The sequence below is a fragment of the Drosophila persimilis genome, unplaced genomic scaffold (genome assembly GCF_003286085.1).
Source record: "Drosophila persimilis strain 14011-0111.01,24,50 unplaced genomic scaffold, DperRS2 tig00000002-arrow-pilon, whole genome shotgun sequence".
Taxonomy (NCBI): domain Eukaryota; kingdom Metazoa; phylum Arthropoda; class Insecta; order Diptera; family Drosophilidae; genus Drosophila; species Drosophila persimilis.
Window position 1 is genome coordinate 6,697,871 of NW_020825289.1, and position 21,033 is coordinate 6,718,903.

General features: G+C 47.2%; 4 protein-coding genes across 5 annotated transcripts in view; 1 reads left to right on the forward strand and 3 right to left on the reverse strand.

Annotated features, from left to right (window-relative positions):
• Nucleotides 1-495: 495 nt before the first annotated feature.
• LOC6589940 lies at nt 496-2,538 on the reverse strand. Of its 2 annotated transcripts, none has more exons than XM_026986417.1 (3): nt 1,872-2,538; nt 1,610-1,806; nt 496-638 (listed from the first exon to the last, which is right to left on the reverse strand). In XM_026986417.1, exons 1-3 carry the CDS (start codon nt 2,518-2,520, stop codon nt 531-533), a joined length of 954 nt encoding a protein of 317 aa, XP_026842218.1. In that variant the 5' UTR covers nt 2,521-2,538; the 3' UTR covers nt 496-530. The 2 variants fall into 2 exon arrangements, with proteins under 2 accessions (XP_026842218.1, XP_026842219.1); XM_026986418.1 differs by having other exon boundaries at nt 633-659.
• Nucleotides 2,539-8,773: 6,235 nt separating this feature from the next.
• On the forward strand, nt 8,774-11,232 carry LOC6589941 (NADP-dependent malic enzyme). Its single transcript, XM_002015933.2, has one exon. It carries the CDS (start codon nt 9,347-9,349, stop codon nt 11,198-11,200), a length of 1,854 nt encoding a protein of 617 aa, XP_002015969.1. The 5' UTR covers nt 8,774-9,346; the 3' UTR covers nt 11,201-11,232.
• Nucleotides 11,233-12,149: 917 nt separating this feature from the next.
• On the reverse strand, nt 12,150-13,058 carry LOC6589942. The gene is made up of 2 exons (XM_002015934.2): nt 12,401-13,058; nt 12,150-12,331 (listed from the first exon to the last, which is right to left on the reverse strand). Exons 1-2 carry the CDS (start codon nt 13,016-13,018, stop codon nt 12,224-12,226), a joined length of 726 nt encoding a protein of 241 aa, XP_002015970.1. The 5' UTR covers nt 13,019-13,058; the 3' UTR covers nt 12,150-12,223.
• A 1,198-nt stretch (nt 13,059-14,256) lies between these two features.
• The window catches only part of LOC6589944 (semaphorin-2A), a 45,031-nt gene continuing 38,254 nt past the window's right edge, over nt 14,257-21,033 (reverse strand). Inside the window, exons 7-16 of the mRNA XM_026986364.1 lie at nt 20,803-20,940; nt 20,222-20,354; nt 19,794-20,150; nt 18,571-18,799; nt 17,732-18,235; nt 17,100-17,252; nt 16,874-16,982; nt 16,554-16,647; nt 15,998-16,135; nt 14,257-15,844 (exon numbers count right to left, since the gene is read on the reverse strand). Coding sequence (XP_026842165.1) covers nt 16,561-16,647; nt 16,874-16,982; nt 17,100-17,252; nt 17,732-18,235; nt 18,571-18,799; nt 19,794-20,150; nt 20,222-20,354; nt 20,803-20,940 — 1,710 coding nt within the window. The 3' untranslated portion in view covers nt 14,257-15,844; nt 15,998-16,135; nt 16,554-16,560. The remainder of the gene's footprint in view (nt 15,845-15,997; nt 16,136-16,553; nt 16,648-16,873; nt 16,983-17,099; nt 17,253-17,731; nt 18,236-18,570; nt 18,800-19,793; nt 20,151-20,221; nt 20,355-20,802; nt 20,941-21,033) is intronic.

Here is a 21,033-nt window from a genome sequence, read left to right on the forward strand (position 1 = left end):
AGTAGGTCTGTGTGGAAATCAGTTAACCGAAAAAGTTGGCAACTTTTTTGCCTCTGCCGCTGCCGGTGCCGGTGCTCGCTGCCTGTGAAATCAAAGTTTGAGTTTATTCAAATAAACGCCGACATTAAGAGAGTTGCAACTGTTGCGTTGGTGCCGCGCCGCACTCAGCCTCCGCCGTCGCCTTCGCCTCTACCTCTGTTTCGGTCTATGCCCCAGTCTATGACTTCCACGGCGGGGCATAAATCAGAGCCAACAGCCGCAGCAAATGGAAGACGAAACTTTTTTCGTAGATAAACTTTTGACGTCATTTAACCCTCTATTTTTGTTGAGGCGGAGGCGTGAGGGGTATTGGGGGAGGAAATGTTATTAATATGCTCAAGTTTCCGTCTTTTTTGTGGAGATGTCAATCGTCTCGCGAGGCGGCTGCACCTGCTAAATAATTCGTGGCACCAGCAATCGATTTGCCCCCAAGCCGGAAGAAAGCCATGGGATGGGTTCTGGGGGTTCGTTTCGTTTATTTCACAGGGAGGCTAGAAGCTAGCGAGGAAAAAGTACGATTTGAGAGACTCCACAATCCGTTCCACGTAGATGCCGTTGGAGTGCATCACAAAGATTAGATTACGCAGCGGCACAGAGTTCTGGAAGAGTCATTTGTAGAGCTAATTAATGGTTTTTGATGGGATATTTGATGGGCATGTGACAAAGATATTCATTATGTAAAATCCTAGTTGAAAAAGTTTCAAATATGGGACATATGTATGTACATATCACCGATAGATACATTTATAAAATATCGAGCGTTTACCGACTCTTTTATTCGATTTTTCATGCAGAAAACTAATAAATCGATAGAATATTTGAGTTTTGAATCTTTTTCCCTACAAACACAGACATTTTTTATTGGGGATATCATCGTAGGTATGCATGTGCCTCCCCAGAAGTAATCATCAACAGCATCTGGATCAGACGATGGCTTGAGAATCAGTGTAGCGAAATCAATTATCAGAAACACGCTCTCCGCTGAATTGCCTGATAAATATATGGATGTTGGATGTTGGATGCTGGATGCTGGGGAAATGCTCTCACACGCAGAAAAATAAATATAAAATTGCCTTGTGGCTGTCGATTTGATTTCATAAATATGTGCAGCACGTACCGCAGCTCAATTGCCAATTAGAAGAGCGCCCAGCAAGAAGGCCAGGGGAAGTAAGGAGGGGACGGGAGGGCGGGGCAGGGCAGGGCAGTGCAGAATGAGGAACGCCTTGGCACTTGAAAATTCGTGGCCAAAAAGGAAGGCCGCCCAGCATGAGGCATGCGGCATCCGCGTCAACGGAAGTTGATTTGTATACCGAATCGCATACAAAAGTTGCCCACTTTTAACCTGCACCTTTTTTCTTTGGTTTTTCCGCTTTCCTTGGGAAAAGGCAATAAGGCCAATTGTGAATTTCTCTCACGTCGCGTTGGGAAATTATTAAGAAGCCAGCCACACGGTCGACCGACACGGAGCTCAGAGCAAACAAAGCGTGTCCCCAAACGAAATACAATTACCTGACGGTTAGCTGGGTTAGCTGGGAGTTAGCTGGGAGGTTAGCTGGGAGTGGATGCTCACCTGAAGATTGCTGAGGATTTTGGCAAACTTGGGAGTGCCGATGCTGTCGACGAGGGCCGCGAACTGCTTGTCGCTTTCGGTCTTGTCGAAGAAGGTGGCCAGTAGCTGGTCCTGCGGCAGGACGTCCAGGATGCTGTCCACCAGCCCGTGCAGGCCGTTGAGTGGCTCTCTAGTAGTGGTGCTCCCCCAATCGCTGGCTGAAGTGGTGAGAGGGAATCCACGAGTTGTCGAAAAAACCCCACAATACATTACGTATACGCACCATTGGCAGCCGCTGAATTGGTGGGCAAGTCCAGAGACGAGGGCTTGCTGGCCTTCGCCAGGGAATCCATTATCTTGAGCACATCCAAGCCGCTGGCATTCAGGTATCGGGTGAAGGCCAGGACCTCTGGCAGCTGCAGCATCTGGTGCTTGATGGCCACGAAGCTAGTGGAGAGGAAGGCATAGGCCCGTTGCACCTCCGCATCATGGTGGTAGTAGTGGCTGGCTATCGACTGCACCTCTCGGGCCGGGATCAGAGCCACAAAGGCACTCAGATCGATGGGCTGGGCGGCGGGGCTCTCCTCTGGCGGCTGCTCCTCTGCAGACTGCTCTTCGGAGGTGGACGTGTCTTCTGAGAGCTGGCTCTGGCTTTTGTTTTTGTTGGAGAGAAATATCAGATCATCCGAAACATTCGATTGGCTACTCTCGTCCTTGTCCTCGGCCTCATCGCTGCCGGATTCGCTCAGGGTGATCAGGGCAATGGTGCTGCTGTTGTCCTCTGGCTGCCCAGTCTCCTCCACCTTGATGATGTCCTCCACCATCACGATCTCATCGCTGTGGCCCATCGAAAGGCAGATGCTTGTGGCACAGAGGGCCATCAGCAGTAGATGTGGGCACTGGAGCAGCAGTGGTATCCGTTGCACTCTCATGTTGATGTGTGATCCACTGAACGAACTGGGGGATTATGACGGCTGTATTGGTCTCTTCTGGGTGCCCCTCGGTGGGGCTGCTTCTGTGTAGACTTTGGAGACTCTCGACGCAATTGCTGAGCACTTTTTTCGAGCGTTTATTTAATTGAATCAGCAGCAAATAACACAGCAGTCTGTGTTGTGGGAATGCGGGGGTCACTCGATAAAGTTTTGAGTGTATAAATTATTGATTTGGCTTATCTGTGGGCTCTGGCCAGGGCCAGTTCCATTCGATTAGGCCATAAAACATAGCCTCAGGCCCCAGAGCATCGTAAATTATTTGAATGAGTATGTTTCCTGTTTGTGGGAGGAAATCTGTTCTCTCATATGCAAATCAAGGAGCACGGTACTCTTCCCCTGTGCGATGTCTCTCTGATATTCACACTTTGACAGCTGTTGGAATGTCAGTCGGTTACTCACTGTACGAGTGCGGGTATGTGTCACTCATTCAGTCAGTCGCTCATTCAGGTCTCCTTTCCATCTCGTGCACCCTCGTATATACAGATTTATATATGTATATGTGCGCGTATACGGATGTACACAGAGTGTAGATGTGGGCTGTGATATATTCATTTGCTCATTCAGCAAGTTAAGTAGGAATAAAATTGTCAATTTTCATGTCATTATTCCATGTCGTTGTCGTCGTTTGCCGTGCGGCATTCACTTTCGCATGTGTCAACTGTGACACTGTCGCCCCCATGCCCCCATGCCCCCATACAATATATAGTATTTGTGAGCCTGCTCAGATATGATTTATTCACTTGGTTTGATTTATTACAGCGCCCCCCTTCCCCCCACTCACACACACACATTCTCTCTATGGGAATGTAAATTGCCTCTGCCTACAAAACCAATAATTGTATCGTTGTCAACGTCAGAAGGGGTCTATCCGACTGACTGTCTGTCTGTCTGTCTCGGAAGAACTTTCCTTCGTGGTTGTGGCAATTTTTTACATAAATAATTTAACTAAGCCATAAATTGATTAAAACTTTGGCCAGAACCGAGCCCCAAACCAGTGGCTTGCCACCTATCATAACGTATGACACTTGATAAATTTTTGGCGATCCCTCTCCCCGTTCTCTGCGCCGGAACGAACCAACTTTTGAGCCGCAAAGTTCTAGCGTTGGCAGTAAACAAAAGCTGCTGGGGCGGAGGTCAGGCGGCGGCAAGTATTCCTCTGGTCGCGGACCGAAACTTATAAATTAATTTCTTGCCACACCACACAGCAAAATACTTTGGCCGGCACTTGGGGCATACGCATACCAGCAGCAGCAGCTGCCATAAAGGTGGCGCAGCAAGTGCGCTGTGGTTGCCACCGAGTTGCCTGCCTTCCAGCCTGCCTGCCACTTAATTAACTGCAGTCCGGCTGCCGGTCGTGTGCCGGGGTCCAAAGTATAGCCAAAGTATAGCAAAAGTAGAAAGCGGTACGCACCTGTGACATGGCCCAGACATGGCTCCCCTTCGTGGCGGTTAATTTCATGCTGCCTGCCCCCGGCAGACCGTGTGTGTGTGTGTGTGTGTGTGTGTGTGTGTGGCACGTTGTTTTAAAGTGATTTGCCTGTGCCAGAGCCTTTTGTTTATGTTGCGGCATAAGAGCCTCCGCTTTACCGCAAGTGTCAACATTTATTTCCAACTTAACACTTTTGGCGTAACATTGCGCTTAATCCGTAGCCCCCCCGCCCCACGCCCTCCGCGCCAAGAGCCAAGAGCCAAGAACTTGACTAATTTTGTGCAAAGTTCAGCATTAACATTACCGCAAATTAGCAAAAGTTTTTCGCACAAACAGCCGCTGCGCAGAAAAACAAAGGAAGTAGCAAAAAAAGAAAACACGAAGGAAAAAATGATTTCCCCAGTAGGTATTACGACTATAAGATACTCAACCATTCAGTTCTTTGGTACTTTCTACACTCCCGATGATTGGAGGAAACTTTCGGAAGAGACCATCTACGGGTATAGGATCCCTAAACTATCGACAGAGACGTAACCAAAGTAAGCTTAAGGCTTGTAGATTTTGTGATCTCGGGTTTAAAATTAAACTTTTGGTACGAATCTTCTATATAGTTATATTTTCAATAGATGTTAGCACATTTCTACGGAATTTAAGCAAGCTTCCACTGCAGTTTATAAGCCAGGAAATGGTGTAGATTGCCTTTTGCTATCATTTATAGAGGCTATGGATATGCTACCTTCTTTCCTCCTGTCGCACACATCACTTACAATCCAATGTACCCATTCACTTGCCCTGTACCGTGCCTCCGAAAGGGAGAAGAAAATCGGATTCCAGAACAGGGACAGAGAACGGTTTGAGTTGTGGCATCAGCAGACGTTGCCTGCCCCACTATCTGGTGGATGGTTCAGTGACTGCCATAAATTAACTTGTCTAAGGCCCAGTACCGGCAGCTTCTTTGCCAGATTTTGCCACTGGAGTCCCCCCTGCCCTTCTGCCAGCACTTGGAGTTGTAATCTGTTTCGCACTTAGTGTCCTCTGGCTCCCTCTCCCTATCTTTTCTTTCTTTTTACCTTGCTTTGTTTGGTTTATTTAAAGATCAATCGATATATGGGTCTATCCCACATTGACTTGTCCGTGTCAGCCGTCAATCAGTTTCGGTCCTACCTCGAACACCCCCAACAAAAGATGTCACTAAACCATAACAGAAACAAGCAAAAACAAGCAGAAATCGTGCTGGATTCGAGAACCGAAGCACTAGATACACTAACAGATGTATGCTTCCAAGAAGTTCTTTTGCTAAAACAGGGGAATCTATCAAAAGATCTGCCATTGTACCTTCTGGAAGGGTATAACAACATTATGTGCCAGCGCAACCTTCAATCAATTGTGGAGCATGGTGCATGGTAGGGGCTGTGAGACTCAAGAGAGGCTGCAGGGGCTATGTGCTGTGGGGGGAAAATGTTCCGACGCTTTTGACACGTTTGGCAAATATTTGAGCACGTCTAAAAGCGCGTTACGGACTCGGTGGCGTTCAATATTTTCGAAACGGGAGCACAGCCTCAGATGGACCCAGAACCTCTTGGCCGCCAAAACGGCCACCCTCCATGGCGTGCCAGTGCGTGCTTTGGCCTTGGCTTGTGGCTTAATTAATTTTCGCTTCCGTTAACAATTTTTATGTGGACTTTACTTGGACGCGAGAGAGAGAGAGAGAGAGAGAGCTTATTGCATGCGCTGATTCCGTGTTTATGGCCGCTTTAATTTGCCACTAATACGGGTCCGGGGTCCGTTTGTGGCGGAATTATTTGCCGGATACATGCGATTAGTTTTGCCCAGATTGCAAATAGTTTTTTTCCAGTATTTTCGTTTTGGGCCAAATGCGAAAGCGTGCAACAAGTTAATTACATAATTCACCATCCGCCAACGCATTCATTTCGTGGTGGGGATACTCGTGGGGAGTATGTGATAAGTTATCGCTACACCCACCCACCCGTCCGCAGGGGGTCCAATGGGGGATTTCCGCATTAAACTAAATAAATACAACATTTTCTTTGCCATTTGCCAATTCGAAATTCTGGCTAAATAGGCAACAACAACGTCAACAACAAGACCAGGAAAAACTTGGCCAAAAGAAAAATAAAATAAAATGAAATGAAATAAAATAGAAATAGCAGCAGAAGCAGAAGCAAAGCGACTTACAAAATAAGCTAAAAGTCTTTTGAAGTTTGCCAAAGTAAAAGCGAATCAAAGAGAGTGAGGGGCAGGGGCAACACATGAGAGGGATGAGAGGGATGAGAGGACCAACAGCGCGCGATATAAAGTTGGGGCTTTTTGGCTTTGACGCACGTAGCTCCCGATTTGAAAGTTTGTCGTGTATGCCCCCTCACTCCCTCTCTCCCCCTGGAATCGACAGAACCGTGCCACACAATCCGCAACGACATGCTCCACTCCTCCTTTCGTGTGCTGCATCGCTTTTATTAAGCTTATACATTTTTTATTTAAGACTTTTCACTTTGAGCTGTTTGTGCAAGCCTCGGGGCAGCAACAGCAACAGCAGCAGCAGCAGCGAAAACAAGTCCTGAACGACAGTCATGTGACATTTATTTGAGACGCCCGGCAGAGCATTTCAATTTCCCATATTATTCCCCACCTCCCATTCAGGCCATAAATTATCCGAATAGTTAATGCCGAGAACAAAAAACGTGTGATATATTGTGTGACAATTTCATTAAATGCCCAAGAGCACTCCAGGCCGTGCAGCCACCAGCCACCAGCCACCTGCCCCCGAGATGCACATGCATTTTTTATATCGAATATCAATAAAAACAAAAATGCCACAAACAATATATGTGTATAAAAAGAGGGATATACACGTATATTGCATATTTGATAAACTGCAACAATGTCCCATGCGGCTTGACCGCGCTTTTGAGGCCTCGACGTATTAGGTTTTCGAATATTTTGGCTCGCAAATGTAACGAAATCCATGTGGAGCCGGAGTTTATTTGATTTGATTTGTGGCACGCTCTAAGCCAGAGAGTTTGGCACACTAAAAACTATATATTTCCATGGGGCACAACAAGTTGGAGCGACAGAAATACCCACTATTCGAATGGCAGCAAAGAGAGGCTCGATATTGGGAAATATATGATTTCAGATCTTCTCTAATATTCGCTTCTATCCCAAGGACTTCCCAATTCTACCAAGTTGACAAGTTTCTACTCCCATTTTTCACTCCATCGCCCGCTCTGATAATAAGCTAGTGGCACCACGTAGCGTATGCGTAATATGACTGGTTGTAAGTAGTAAGAGCCAGAGCCTCACGTGCTGCATATAAATTGCTTCGTTTCAACATTTTTCAAAAAGAAAGGAAAACCCCCCAACATAAAAAGAGGAAAACTCAAAGTTTTGTTTGTCCCCAAAGTGAGGTGCAAATGACTTTTGTTCTTTTTGCTCGTTTGCCGCCTGACAACTGTCGAAATAGTCGAGCATCGAGCATCGAGCATCGAGCATCGAAATGACCAAAGCTCTGGCATTGCCTAAACGTGCGTGAGAATGACCAAAAACTGGACACGGACACACAAGTATTTATGGCAGAGAGTGGGATAGAGGGACTACATGTATGTAGATGTGGCCAAAAGGAAATCAATTTCCATATGCAAAACTTTTTTAGTGCACGTGCTGGAGCAGTGGCAGTGGCAGCAGAGAGAGAGAGAGAAAGCAGGGGCAGAGAAATCGAATTTTGTCCATAAAATATTCAAATTGTTCTGTATAAACGACGCATAAACATTCTTTGTGCATGTACCCCCCCACTGACCAGGTGGGGATAGGAGTATTGGAGGTGGCATGCACACACCATTCAATTTTGATCAGGCTCCTGCTGCTGCTCCTTTTTCTCCCTCCATGAATCGCATAAATTTTTATGTTCAAATGCCAAAAGCCGTAGGCTGAGGTCTGGGGGGGACTGGGGACCGTGAGTGAGGTGGGAGGTGAAATTGTTTCTGAGTCTGGGCTCGATCGCTTAATGTGCCCCGCGGCAGAAATTCAATTTGTAGCACATCCGTGGCCGGCAGAGGCAACACAAAAAGGGGCGAGAGAGAAAACTGCAAATGTGAAAAAAGTGCAAATGTCCGACTGTCAGGGACAACCCAAGGAGCAAAAGCAAAGCGAAACGAAACGAAACTGAAGCTGAAACAAAACAACTGAAAAGTCTCCCCTGGGCTATGCACCCGACTCCAACACAAAAGATACGAGGGGACAGAGGCCGGTTGCAGTGGCAGGACCTCTGTGGGGCTGCTTCTGCTTTACTATGCGAGCGATTGATTGAAAATTGATTTCATTATGAACTTGTGATGCATTCAGGCATCCCTCCCCTCCCCCACCCCCTCTCGACACCACACACGAGTATCACTCAACACTCTGACAATCTGAAAGCAACGCCGCACCGTAACCATTGGAGCCATCCAAACGTTCGGCCATCCATCCATTCCCACGGTATCTTCAGTTGATAATTGGATTTCGAATCCCTTTCCGTCTCTTTCACTCTCACTCTCTCTGTCTATCTCTCTGGGAGTCTGGAAGTGTTTTGTGCATTTCCTTTTCAAATTAGTTATGGAATTTTTGTCTGTATTTAAATTTTTGTATCCCCCTTATCGAAATTCGTAGGTCTTAAGGGAGTGGCCAGAAGTGGTGGCAACATCTGCGAGAGAGATCCTGGAAATTAAGCCGCTTATGGCCAGGGCCCTTCGCGTCCCTTTTCTTTTTTAATGCCCAGGCTGCTTCATGTCCCTCGGTCTTGGCCATATTCCGTTTCCGTTTTGGCGGCGCTCCAGCCGCCCGCCCGAATATTACTCAGTCGCCATTTCACTTAAGATTCCGGCTGGCCAAGTGCACTTGTGGCTGTTGTCTGCCGCGTATTTAGCATAAAAGGTAGCGCCATGTCTTCCGCATGGTCTTCGGGGGCTTTTGATGTCTGCCATTGTTGATATTTTGCATCAAAATTCGGACAGGGGTGGGGACGGATCCCAAGCGGAAGTGGCGACATTTTTGGATGTCACTCGGTATTTTGAGGTCGCCGCAAAGTGCGCAGCGAAATTTGCATAATTCCAGCAATAGAACGGGGATGGAAAGGGAGGAAATGCGGTCTGGGATGGATGCCCCGTCTCGGGTTGCTATGCAAATGAGAACAAGATGCGTGTGCCATTTGGTGGGGCCGTCATCGTGCGTCAGATCCCTCTAAATATGATTTGAGTTCCCGGGTTAAAGTGATATCCAAGTGGGCGACGGCTGGTGACAAGCCCATATCACAACACACACAAACACAATTCGAGACGCTGAGCAATGACTAGCCCGAGGAGCCGGAAAGGCCCCACACAGAGGGAGAAGGACGAGCTGGATTGCGTGACCGGCGATGCCAGGGAGGAGCAAATATCCCGGATACCCCGCGAGCTGGACAACTTCTGGCGCATGGACCCGCGCTTTCCCACTGGCCTGCACAACGGCCACGCCTGCCTCGGCTCGAATCTTATAAACAAATCGCTGGGCTTCAGCGACTACGAGCGGCGGGTGCTCTCCATCCACGGCATGCTGCCGGTGGCGGTGCGCACCATGGACGAGCAGGTGGTCGCCTGCAAGATGGTGCTCGACCAGATGACCACCCGCACGCAGAAGTACATGTATCTGCACAATCTTGAGTGCACCAATCGGCGGCTTTTCTACCGCCTGCTGCAGAGCGACTGGGACACCTATATGCCCGTGCTGGACAGCTCGCATTCGGACTTTCTGATCAAGAACTTCAGCCTGTTTTACCATCGTCCCCAGGGCATGTACATAACAATCAAGGATCTGGGTCACGTGGGTCAGGTGCTCAGGAATTGGCCCCGTCGCGCCGTTCGCTGTGTGCTGGTCACCAACGGCGCTTGCCTTCTCAGCGTCGGCGACTTCGGGATCAATGCAATGGCCAATATAATGTCCAAGCTACATCAGAACGTCGTCTTGGGGGGCATTCATCCGGACTTCTGTCTGCCCCTGGTGCTGGACGTGGGCACCGACAACGAGGACCTGCTCCAGGATCCCCTCTACATGGGTCTGCGGGAGCATCGTACGTCCCGCTCAAACTTCCACGCGCTCTTCGACGAATTCGCCCTCTCCGTGCTGCAGCAGTTCGGCCCTCGGACCATCATCTTGTGCAAGAACTTTGACGCCCACAATGCCATCCACCAGCTGAAGAAGTATAGAGATCTGCAGTGCTTGGTGGACATAGAATTCCAGTGCCAGGGGGCCTGCGGTCTGTCCGGCGTGATTGTGGCTAATCGCCTAAAGAGAATGGAGTTCAAGAGCAACACGTTCCTATTCTACGGCACCAATCCCATGAACATTGGCATGGCCCGCCTCTGCCTCGTCTTTTTCAAGCAGGAAGGCCTCATCGAGGACGCAGCCCATCAGCGCATCTGGTTCTTCGATGAAAAGGGACTGGTTGTGGGCAATCGACAAGGCCCGCACATACCAGAGGTGCTGCAGGAGTTTGTCAATTATGGAGATCCGACCGATGATCTGGCGATGGCAATCGACCTGATCCGACCCAATGTCCTGGTCGGTGCCGGCTCCCAGCCAAATGCCTTCACCAAGGACGTACTTCGCGCCATGGAGCGGAGCGCCGAGCAGCCCATCATCTTTGCCATGTCGCGGCCCATCGAAAATGCCGAGTGTTCCGCAGAGGATGCCTTCACCTACACCAAGGGTCGCTGCATCTTCATCTCGGGCTCGTCGATTCCGCGTGTGAAGTATGCCAACAAATGGTATCAGCCGGGACGCAGCAACAGCGTCTACCTTCAGCCGGGCATTTCGCAGGGCATCCTGCTCTCGGGGATGAACAACGTGCCGGATGAGACCTTCCTTGTGGCCGCCGAGCGCCTGGCCTGCCTCGTCTGGCCAGACGACCTGGCCCAGCGCAATGTCTATCCACCGATGCGGAAGGTCCAGTGCATCAATCAGCGCATCGCCGAAGCCGTATTCGCCTACGCCTTCCGGAAGGGCCTGGCCACGCTCTTTCCGGAGCCGGACAATCCCACCGAGTACATCAAGAGAAACGCGTACGACTCCAGCTATCGGACGGTGGCCAGCAAAGTGTACTGCATGGAGGAGAGTGTAATTGCCACAACCGAATCCCAGAAGTACTACAAGCACAAAATATAGATCGAGCAAACGGCTGTATGCCTACAATGAAAGAGTCGGAAAATTGGGGGCAAATTGCATGGCATATCATATCTAATTACAGTTGTTTGGCTCGGACTCGGGCGGGGATCAGGATCTGGTCTATGGTTCTGCATATTGATTTCAACTTCGAAGCGTACAAGTGCCCAGAGCCCTGTGGCAGTGGCAGTGGCAGTGGCAGCCAGCGGGCAATTAATTGCATGCAATTTTCATGTGTCAACTCCTGCTGTGGGTCAGAGGGTATGTGTAGAGTGGGGGTGGCTGGAAAAGTCTCCAGCGGGCACACGCACAAGTGCTGAATGGGACACTAATATACAAAATGGTAGACATTTCCACTATGAAATACCCTGTACTTTGCAACCATCAAAACTAGCCGAATATTACGTTTGATCCCTATGAATTTTGGAATCAATGAATTCCATAATTCATCCATATATGTGCCCCTTAATTTGTGGCTTAAGAGAGGCTTCCTTCTGCCTGCTGTACCCCACTTGTACTGGGTACAATATTGAAACAACCACCATGAAATGCCATAAAACAAAGCCACAACAAAAATGCAGACAAATTAAATTGCATGAGTGTTTGATTGTGTTTGAATGTCTGGCAGTGACAGGTGTGTGTGTGTGTGTGTGTGTGTGTGTGCATCTGTGCGGGAGAACATGATATTTCATTTATCAAATATGGAAAATGAAATGCATACGGCATTGTGTCGGGTTTTTGTCTGTCATATTGAATTATTTGCTTAGTTTCAGCTGCTGCTGCTGCATGCCTGCCATTTAGACCATCGATCGTTTATCGGCACTGGCGGCAACCAAATTAATAGTGAGTTTCCAGGATATGTAACACGAATTTTCATTAGCCTCGAATTGAATGAGCAGCCGCCACCAGAGCTTGTCCTTTTCATCTTGCAAATAACCATACGTTCGAGAGCTTTTGTTTAAAAATACCTCGCATCTGCTTTTATTAGGAGGCATGTATCTGTGCAAGAGCAGAGCCCACCCCCCACTATGCTGGACCCCAGGAGATAACTTCGTAACCAATTGTTTTCAGGCTCTGTGCATCAATATCATGGTCGGACAGTTCCCGGATCACGCTGGCCACGTTCTTTGAGCTCTGAAATGGACACATAGATATGCATATATGTACATGTACATATATATGTATAACCAGCTACCAGCTTACCATAGCTGCCTCCACCATTGTTTTGAACTGTGGACTCCGCAGGGCCTCGTAGAACTTTGCGAATAGGGGACTGCGCTGGCGCTTCTCACCGATGAGCGCCACAAAGCGGTCACGAGGCAGATGCGTCAGTAGATCCCGGACAAAGCTGATAAACGAACCCAGTGATTCCCCTTCAGATGATGGCTGCTGCATGAGCACTAGAATCACCTCCTCGCTGGTGTCCCATCGAGAGCCCTGGACATTGTACACACTCCGACGCTGGATACGATTCGTGTGGCGTTGCGAGTATACGGGCCAAAAGCGGATTTTCGACCTGGCAGCAGTATCGTTGAGGTGCACAAAGTTGATTACCTTCACGACCTCCGGCAGGGCCTCAGCGTGCTGCTGTAATCGCTTGAAGTCGGAGCTCCGTAGAAATTTGACCGCCTTGCGAAAGCCCGAGTCGGTGATCAAGTGCTCCGCCACCAGCTCATCGATGGTGGCACTTGGTATGAGCTTCGTAAAGTCCCGCAGTTCGTTTATCAGCTCCGGTGAGTATCGGACTTGTCTGTGATTCCGATGGGGATGGTGGCACTCGGCCGAGGCCAGCACTAGTCCGAGGAGCAGCAAATGAAACATTTTCCTCAGCCTTAATTCAACGCAGTTTTTGCACTGATTTGCTCTTCGAACAACTGTTTTTACTCCGCGTGATTTTGCTTTGGGCGGCGACACTTTTGCTCCCGCATGCTGCGGAGAATTTTACTTGTGACCCATTTACTGCTACACAAATTACTCTCACAGGGGGAGCATATAGTGTGCGGGGAAAATATGTCAAGCAGGGCAGCAAACGGCTACGGCAATGATGGCAGTCCTTGGTTATTGCGGGGAGAAATAATATATGCCCTTCTAGCTATTGTACACACTTGACTCTCGCCCCCTGACATTGAAATTGCCGCTGATGTTTCACTGTTTCCATTTCAAGGGTAACGAAACGTCGATCCGCTGCAGCGGCCTTTCCTTATCTCGAAACGGCTGTCGCTCTCGCGCTCTTTTCTTCTCTTCCTCTCTTCTTCGGTGTTTTGTGCACAGTAACATCGACAGGCGCCCACAGCGTATATTAGAGGCAGTGCCGCTCTCCGTGTAGCTCTCTTCTTTTATGTCACACATGCATACACACACACATATGACTTCCGTACCGAACAACAGCATATATAAGCATGTATAACATGCCTGGGCAGAAACTGCAGCAACAGCTAAAAATTCGACTTCGATTACAGTCGCGTCCCTCAAAATTGCCCGCACCCATAAAATAATGAAACTCAAACTTTCGTTTTTGCTTATTAAAGAATCTTATCACATTTATTTACTGCATTTTCTTTTTATTTGTTTACAGCTAATTTGTTTTTGTTTTAGTTTTATTTCATTGAATTATTCTGTTTTTTCGGGAATATTTAATAGCTCATGAATCATCAATTTGCGTTTTCTTTTTTTCAAATGGTTCGATTGAACCCCATTCGAATTTATGCAATTTAAGCGCAAATTCTTGTTTATTGTTTGGATACTTTGTAAAAGTTGTTTATCTATTTATGTATGTATGTATTTGTTGGCGTGTGTGTGTGTTTGTTTGTTTGATTGTGTATGTATATAAACTGTGAATATTTTATTATTAATTATTACTATTTTTACAATAAATTGTGTATTAAGTACTCAATTAATATTAACTTCCATCCTGAATTGCCATCATGGCGATTTAATTCTGTTTTCCGTCAGTTTTTCTCTTGTTTTCAATATTCTTTTTACTCAACATCATGTCATGTGATTGTCATACAAAACATTTCACATAATCTTCAAATTATTTACAATAAATCCTCGAACAAAAATCTACCGAAGGCAACAAAAAAATCATTTGATTCATTAAAGTTAGAAGCTCAGAGCATTAGTAGCTTTTAAATATTTTCCATAGTTTTTTGTTTTAGTATGCTATTTTAGTATGCAACGATAAAATGTTGGTTATGTTATTGCTATTTTTCGGTTGGGAAACATTAAAAATTTTGCTGAGAAAATCTTTAGAAAAATATTGTTTGTGTGAGTGTCCTTCTGTGTGTGTGTGTAAGATAATGGATTAGTTATCCTTTCATTTTGTTTTCCTATACGCGCACCTCTTCGGGCTTACTGTTTTGTGAAGCGTTTAGTTTTTCCATGGTTTATGCAGTTTGAAACTATTTTCCTCAAATTTTCTTCCTCCTGCCGCCTCATAGCCATAAATACATAATGTGTCCTACTAAATGCATTTGAGTCGTGTGTCAGAGTTACCTTGTGGCTACTGTAAAACGTACGAGTACTTAACTACAGCTAGGGGTTAAGTAATCTCATGAGCATGTTGGTCTCAATGCCAGTAACCTTATGTACGATATCTATGTATGTAAGTATGTATGTAAGTACTAGACGTTACCTAGATGTTAATATATAACTATATGTATTGCTTATCGTAAACATTAGGCCAACGCACAATCTATACAAGAGCGAGTTAATGCCAAATAGCGAATCGTTCAAAACCAAAATCAAATCGTAGAAACGTCAAATCAATGCCTGATTAGTTATCTTAACGACTAAAGCAGTTCTACTATATACAACATTCAACATAATCCACTATCCTCTATCCTTAATCCCTTACCTTTTCCCTTACGTTTCTGCTGTGCGTCCTGGATTCTGTTTATTTTGTGTGTGTTTGGCTATGGTATAAGTTGGTTCCGTACTTGTCTATGACCTAAACATTGGGCAGCTATTCAAGAACATACATATACATTTATATATAGTAATGTTTAGGTATATCTTAGTCTATGTTTAGTTAAACAAATATTGCTAAGTAATATACAAATTCGTTTAAGATCTTCCCAACCCCAAAAACCCAAAATGGCCAAGCGACGAGTTCTCGAAAACATAACTAAATGGAAATCAATGCTAAAAGTGATCATCATCATCATCGTCATGTGAACTATGTATGTATATACTTGTCAGATTCTCACTTTAGGTGGTCTGTATCCTTAACCTTAGCTCGAAATAGATATAGAGATTCTCTGTGTCGTAGAGTGTGTTCTGTGTGTGTGTGTGTGTGAGTGTGTGTAAAACCGTAATTTCCATTTCATTTATGGCAGGATCCTTTTGCTAGTAACTTTTATCGTTTACTCCATCTTTGTATATCAGTTAGTTAATGTCGAAATCAATCAATGTTTGACGCTGACAACATCTCAAAACGAACGGAAACGGAAATGCAAACGTAACTCAAAGTGTTGTAAAAGAAAACTCATTGAAATTATCCGAAATATTGTCGTTGCTAAAAGCTTAAAAATTTCAGTCTTTGTAGTTGGTTTCTGCTCGGCTCTTGTCACATGATTTTTCCCATCCTGGCATCCTCTCCGTCTCCTTCTGCTTACTTTGTTTGGTTTTGCTTCATCTCCACTCCAACTGAAACAACACACATGCACCAACAGAACCAGGAATTAAATCGGGCAAATATATATATATATAGTGTTGGGGCATTTAGGAACCGGTTAGGCGGCACCCTCAGCCCTTTATGGGCTCCAATTGTGGGTTGTCTTACATCTCCACTCAACTTACATTTACATTTTAACTAGAAACTTTAGAAACGAGCAAATATGGCAAGCCCGAACACGAAAATGTACAGCTTGTGGTGGGAGGGCGGCACGCCCCCCTCCGACGATGACGACGACAAGAACTCAGAGCTGTATAAGTACTCTGTGGAGCAGGAACATCGGCAGCAGTCCAGAGGGTAATGGACAAAGGACATTTTTGGTTAGGGTTTTACACTTAAAGGAAAATAGTTTGAAATTTTAGGGAATTTCGTTTTAAAAACGGAAAATGTTTTGCTCTTTGAAAATATTTCACATTTGTCAGCAAATGGTTTTCTATTTTGAAACAATACACTCTTCAACCAAGGCAGAAATCCACATTGGAATGACAGAAACTGTGTGCATTGCAGGACATGTAAAAACAGAGATTTTAAAACTAAAATTCCAAACTATTTTCATTTATTTTTCGACTGTGCTACTGTGAATGATGATATGATGGTGGTTTGAGAGGTGGTGGTGGTGGTGGTGATGGTGGTTTTGGTGTTAGTGTGGGTTCTGTTTCTCTGGGGCACTCGTGTACTCACTTCTGGGTCAGACCAGGGCATCGTTGCTGAACACATCGTTAACGTGTTTGCCATTGCTGCCGACGGATCCTGCCTTGTCCTTGAGGCCGCATTGCTACAACGAGAGGAAAGGGAGAGAAATTAGTTCTCTCTGCGCATAATATTTGCCAGCAAATTAGAAAATAATTAAAGCTCAAAAAGGAGCCCCCAGGCCGACCCGCACCTGTCGCTGAAAAATTAATTAAAACAATTAACGGCAGATGGTGCGGTGCCCGCCCCCGTGGCAATTACCGAAATACTCGTATAATTTTGGATTTCTCAAGAAATTATGCTACACCCACCTCCTGCTTGGCCTGCCATTGTTTCATGGCCGATTTGTATTTCTCGAATTCGTTGCACCAATGCGAGTAGATCTTCTGGTAGTCCTGCTTCTGCGACGGTGGCGAGCATCTGTGGGGAGAGAGAGAGAGAGAAGAAGGGAGGGAGGGAGGAGTATACGTTATTGACAGTTCTAAACTCCTGGCCAAACTCCTAATTGCGACGCCACGCCTGGAGCTGGCGACTCACCTGTGCGCGTCCACGGTTACCCCGTAGCTGCAGAGCAGGGTGCCATCCAAGTAGCTATCATAGCGGCCGCCGTCGCCCTCATTAACCGCCAGCAGGACCAGGCCGCCCTCGTTCGTTTCAATGTATTTGGTGGGCGTGTAGCGTACCTCATAGCTGCCAGACAGGGAAGTAAAGATAAAGATAAAGATAAAGAGAGGAAGAGGAAGAGGGAGAGATGGTTAGAGAGAGCGGGAGACTTTCCATTTTCCAACCTCGGGAACGCATTGAAAACGCACAATAAAAATCAATATAGACTGTGTGTGTGCCAGACAGCGACTTTTGTCGCTTTGGCAGAAGAAAGTTGAAAGTTTTTCCATTACTCGAAGACCCACAGGGGCAGGGGCAGGGGCAGGAGCAGGGGGTTGGCTGCAGTACTCGGAGTCGAAGCATCCCCAGTCAAATAAGCGTAAACGCCAAAAAGCAGACTTGGAGAGCATTTTAAAGTGTCAATTTACCGCAGCATTGGCAGCAGCCAGGACTAAGTGAGATGAAGCGAAGTTTCGCTTACACTTTTCCCCCGGATTTCATTATTTGCTTTCAATTTTTCAGGAGATTCAAAGAGATAGATTCGAGAGGTAGATATAGACACTTACCGTCCCTTCTCGGTGGAGTGATGATACCATCGCGTCTGCTTCTTCCTCAGCACCTCTGGCATCTTGACGAAGCACGAGAGGTGCAGGGTCTGGCCGTAGGAGGAGGTGACGCGCTTGCGGAGCACACTCGTATCGCAGATGCCCGACGTCTCGTTGGCCACGTCCTGGAGGAGTCCGAGCTGGTAGGGCCGGCAGGCATTCACCTCCTGGTCCCAGCCGCAGTACGGATCGGCCACACAGCGGAAGCAGCTGTCGTAGCGGCGGGCGCACATGGCAATGTCGATCTGCTTCACCTGGTGATCGGTGGCCAGGTAGAGGGAGCCCGTCTTCTGGCTGAGGATCAGCTCGCGAATGGGTTCGTTGTGCGGCGAGGCCTCGAAGATGTCGATTAGATTCGAGTGGCGCTGGCCGTAGTGCATGAACTGGACTATCTTGTAGATTTGCCCCGAGCTCGTGGCCACAAAGTACACCAGAAACTCCTGGTTCAGCTTGTCGATGCGTATCCTAGGGCGCAGATACAATACAAAGAGAAAACCACGTTAGCACAGGGGAAAAAAACCAGGGACCCACATCGGTGGCAAGAGCTTAACTAAAAACACATCCTGCGGCACATTGTTCACAAGTTCCGGCCAAGTCAAAACATTTCTCGCTGCCAGAACTACGTTGTCTGTCTATGTCTCTGTCTCCAGGCTACGAACTCAGAGAGGGAACAAATGTCAACAGGGATACAATCTACAGTGTGGCTGTGGCTGTGGCAGTGGCAGTGGCTGTGGCTGCCTGCCAAGGAGACTTGCAACGGACGACAACTGGCAGCGCTAATGAATATAATTTTCACTTACTTGTCCACCACCAGCTTGGTGAGTATTATGTCTCGCTTGAAGAAGACCGGATTGCCAAATTCATGATCGACCGCCTTGTCCATTAGCGGATGTTTACGTATGAAATTCAACACGGAGTCCGGCAGTGTGGCGGTGTCGTTGTGGCATGTGCCCGGACGTGGCTCCGGCACTTTCTGGTTGAGTACGGGCAGCCAGGCGCTGTTTGAGCTGGCCTGCTCCTTGAATTTTCCTGAGTGGATGGAGAAAGCGAAAAAGACAGAGAGAGAGGGAAAGAGGGAAAGAGGGAGGGAGAGAGCAATGCATCAGTATGGAGCCGGGGAGTTTTGCTACACTTAATTTATGTGTGTCAGTGCGAGTGTTTTTGCGGCAAGAGCTGATTTGTGGCACTCTCCACACTCACGAGCGGCAAAAAATAAAAATAAAATACATTTTAACCATCATATACTGGCCTTCAATGTGGCTTCAAGTGTGGCCGTTGCATAATCGTTTCTTTCCATAATTAATTGCTGTGGCTTTCCCACATTTTTCCCTGCGCACTCAGCGCCCTGTCTGTCTATCTGTAGCTGTGTGTGTGTGTGTGGTGTATGTCTGTGCCACATGCCCGCAAACTTTCCGTAATGAATTTTAAGTGTATGCCAGATTTTTTACTCCACTTGCCCTGTGGCATTCTGTGTCTGCCGCTGTCTGCCCGATTGTCTGCCTGTCAGTCTTGGCACAGCTCCATACACATGCACACCGCACAACTTTATGGTGTTAATGAACTTTTTAAAAGCATCTAGCAGATGTCGATATATCGACTAAAAGATACCCGCTAAAACCCGAACAATCTGCATTCTCAGAGAAGAGATAATACGAACAACATTTCGAAGGGATACCCTTTTATTCTACACCTACCTACAGGGTATACAAATGTTAACCCTACACATATGAAAAACCGGGAAGGAAAGAAATTCAAGACGGATCTGATGTCCTGGGACCCACAAGGGCAGAGGCAGGAGAACTCTAGAGGAAAGGTACGCGTAGCTCTCCCATCAATTCAATGCGCGCCATTTAACGCTCAAATTCCAGGGCAAAGGACAAGGGCCAGAACCAGGACCAGGACTCCACCTGTGCGCGTAATTCCATCCGCAGTTGTTCCAAGAAAAAAAACCCCCATAAGAATTATGGTCCATGCAATAAATCAGAAAAGCACACACACATATCCCCTGTATCCCCGGACTCACCTTCGAAGGCCGCATTTATGTCCCTGATGTCATAGCTACAGACAGCGGAACCAATCAGACCGTTAGTGTTCGTCGTGAAGGTGGCATAGAACTTGCTGTCGTCGCTGGGCATCTTGTAGACCGACTGGATCTCGTTGAAGTAGAAGGGGAACTCGCTGGAGATGCTGCAGTTCATGCGGGCCTTCAGATACGTGGCCCAGTTCTGGCTGATCATGTACTTGCCGCCGCGATCGTTCTTGCAGACGCGTGCCACGCGGGAGTAGACCTCCTTGCCGCAGTTGATGTACTCTACGGCATGTTCGCGGAAGAAGAAGTACACGAACTCGCCAATCTCAAAGGAGCCCACAAAGTTGGGTTCTGCAAAGGGAGAGGGTTGGGTTTTGTTCGTTAGTTTGTGCTGTGTGAAAGGGTCTTTCTGTTCAACTCACTGTCCAGTAGCTTGGAGTCATATTTCACCGTTCGCTTGAAGTTTGCCTCCTTGCGGCCGTTGGTCAGATTGTAGAGATCCGAGCGGAATATAACCGAATCGGCCTTGGTGAATTCAGCATTGGTGCCGGCGTACTGAATGTCGGGGGAGAGGGGAGATGTACAAGAGAGTATAAGGATATGGATGGTAATGTCTTGGTTAAGGCCTCGACATCACGCATACGCCCAGTGCGCCGTGGCTGGGCACGCACGCACACAATTACGCATAAAGTGTACGCACGTGCCTCTCTCTTCTATTGCTCGCTCTAATTTAATTTCAGCTGCTTTATTGCTGCTACTGTTGCTGCCTCTTTTTGCTTTAAAATTTCCTTTCCTCTGCCTTCAACACACACAACTTTTGCGTCGACTTCCCTGCCTGTTCTCCCCCGTATACCCCCTACTTTACTTTACTTTTGTAATTTTATTACAATTGACATTTTTCTTTTTATTTCTCCCTTCCTCTGGCTCCCTTTTCGGTTTCTTTTTCTTTTGCTCCCTTCGTTTCACTTCCGTTTCGAGGGGGGGGGGGGGACCCTGAACTTACCAGCGCGGGCAAACCAAAGGGATTTCCGTTCTCCACATAGACGGCGGTTGAGTTGTCAGCGGGATCGTAGGGACACTTGCCAATGCCCAGGCCGACGCCGGGCACGTACTGGGATCTGGGTAAATGTGTTAAGTTTGCCTAAGGGTTGCGATTCGGGTTCGTTTTCGGTGGGGCGTTCGCATTGGGGAGGGGGTGGAGAGAGAGAGAGAGAGAGAAGAAAGAATCGCATTA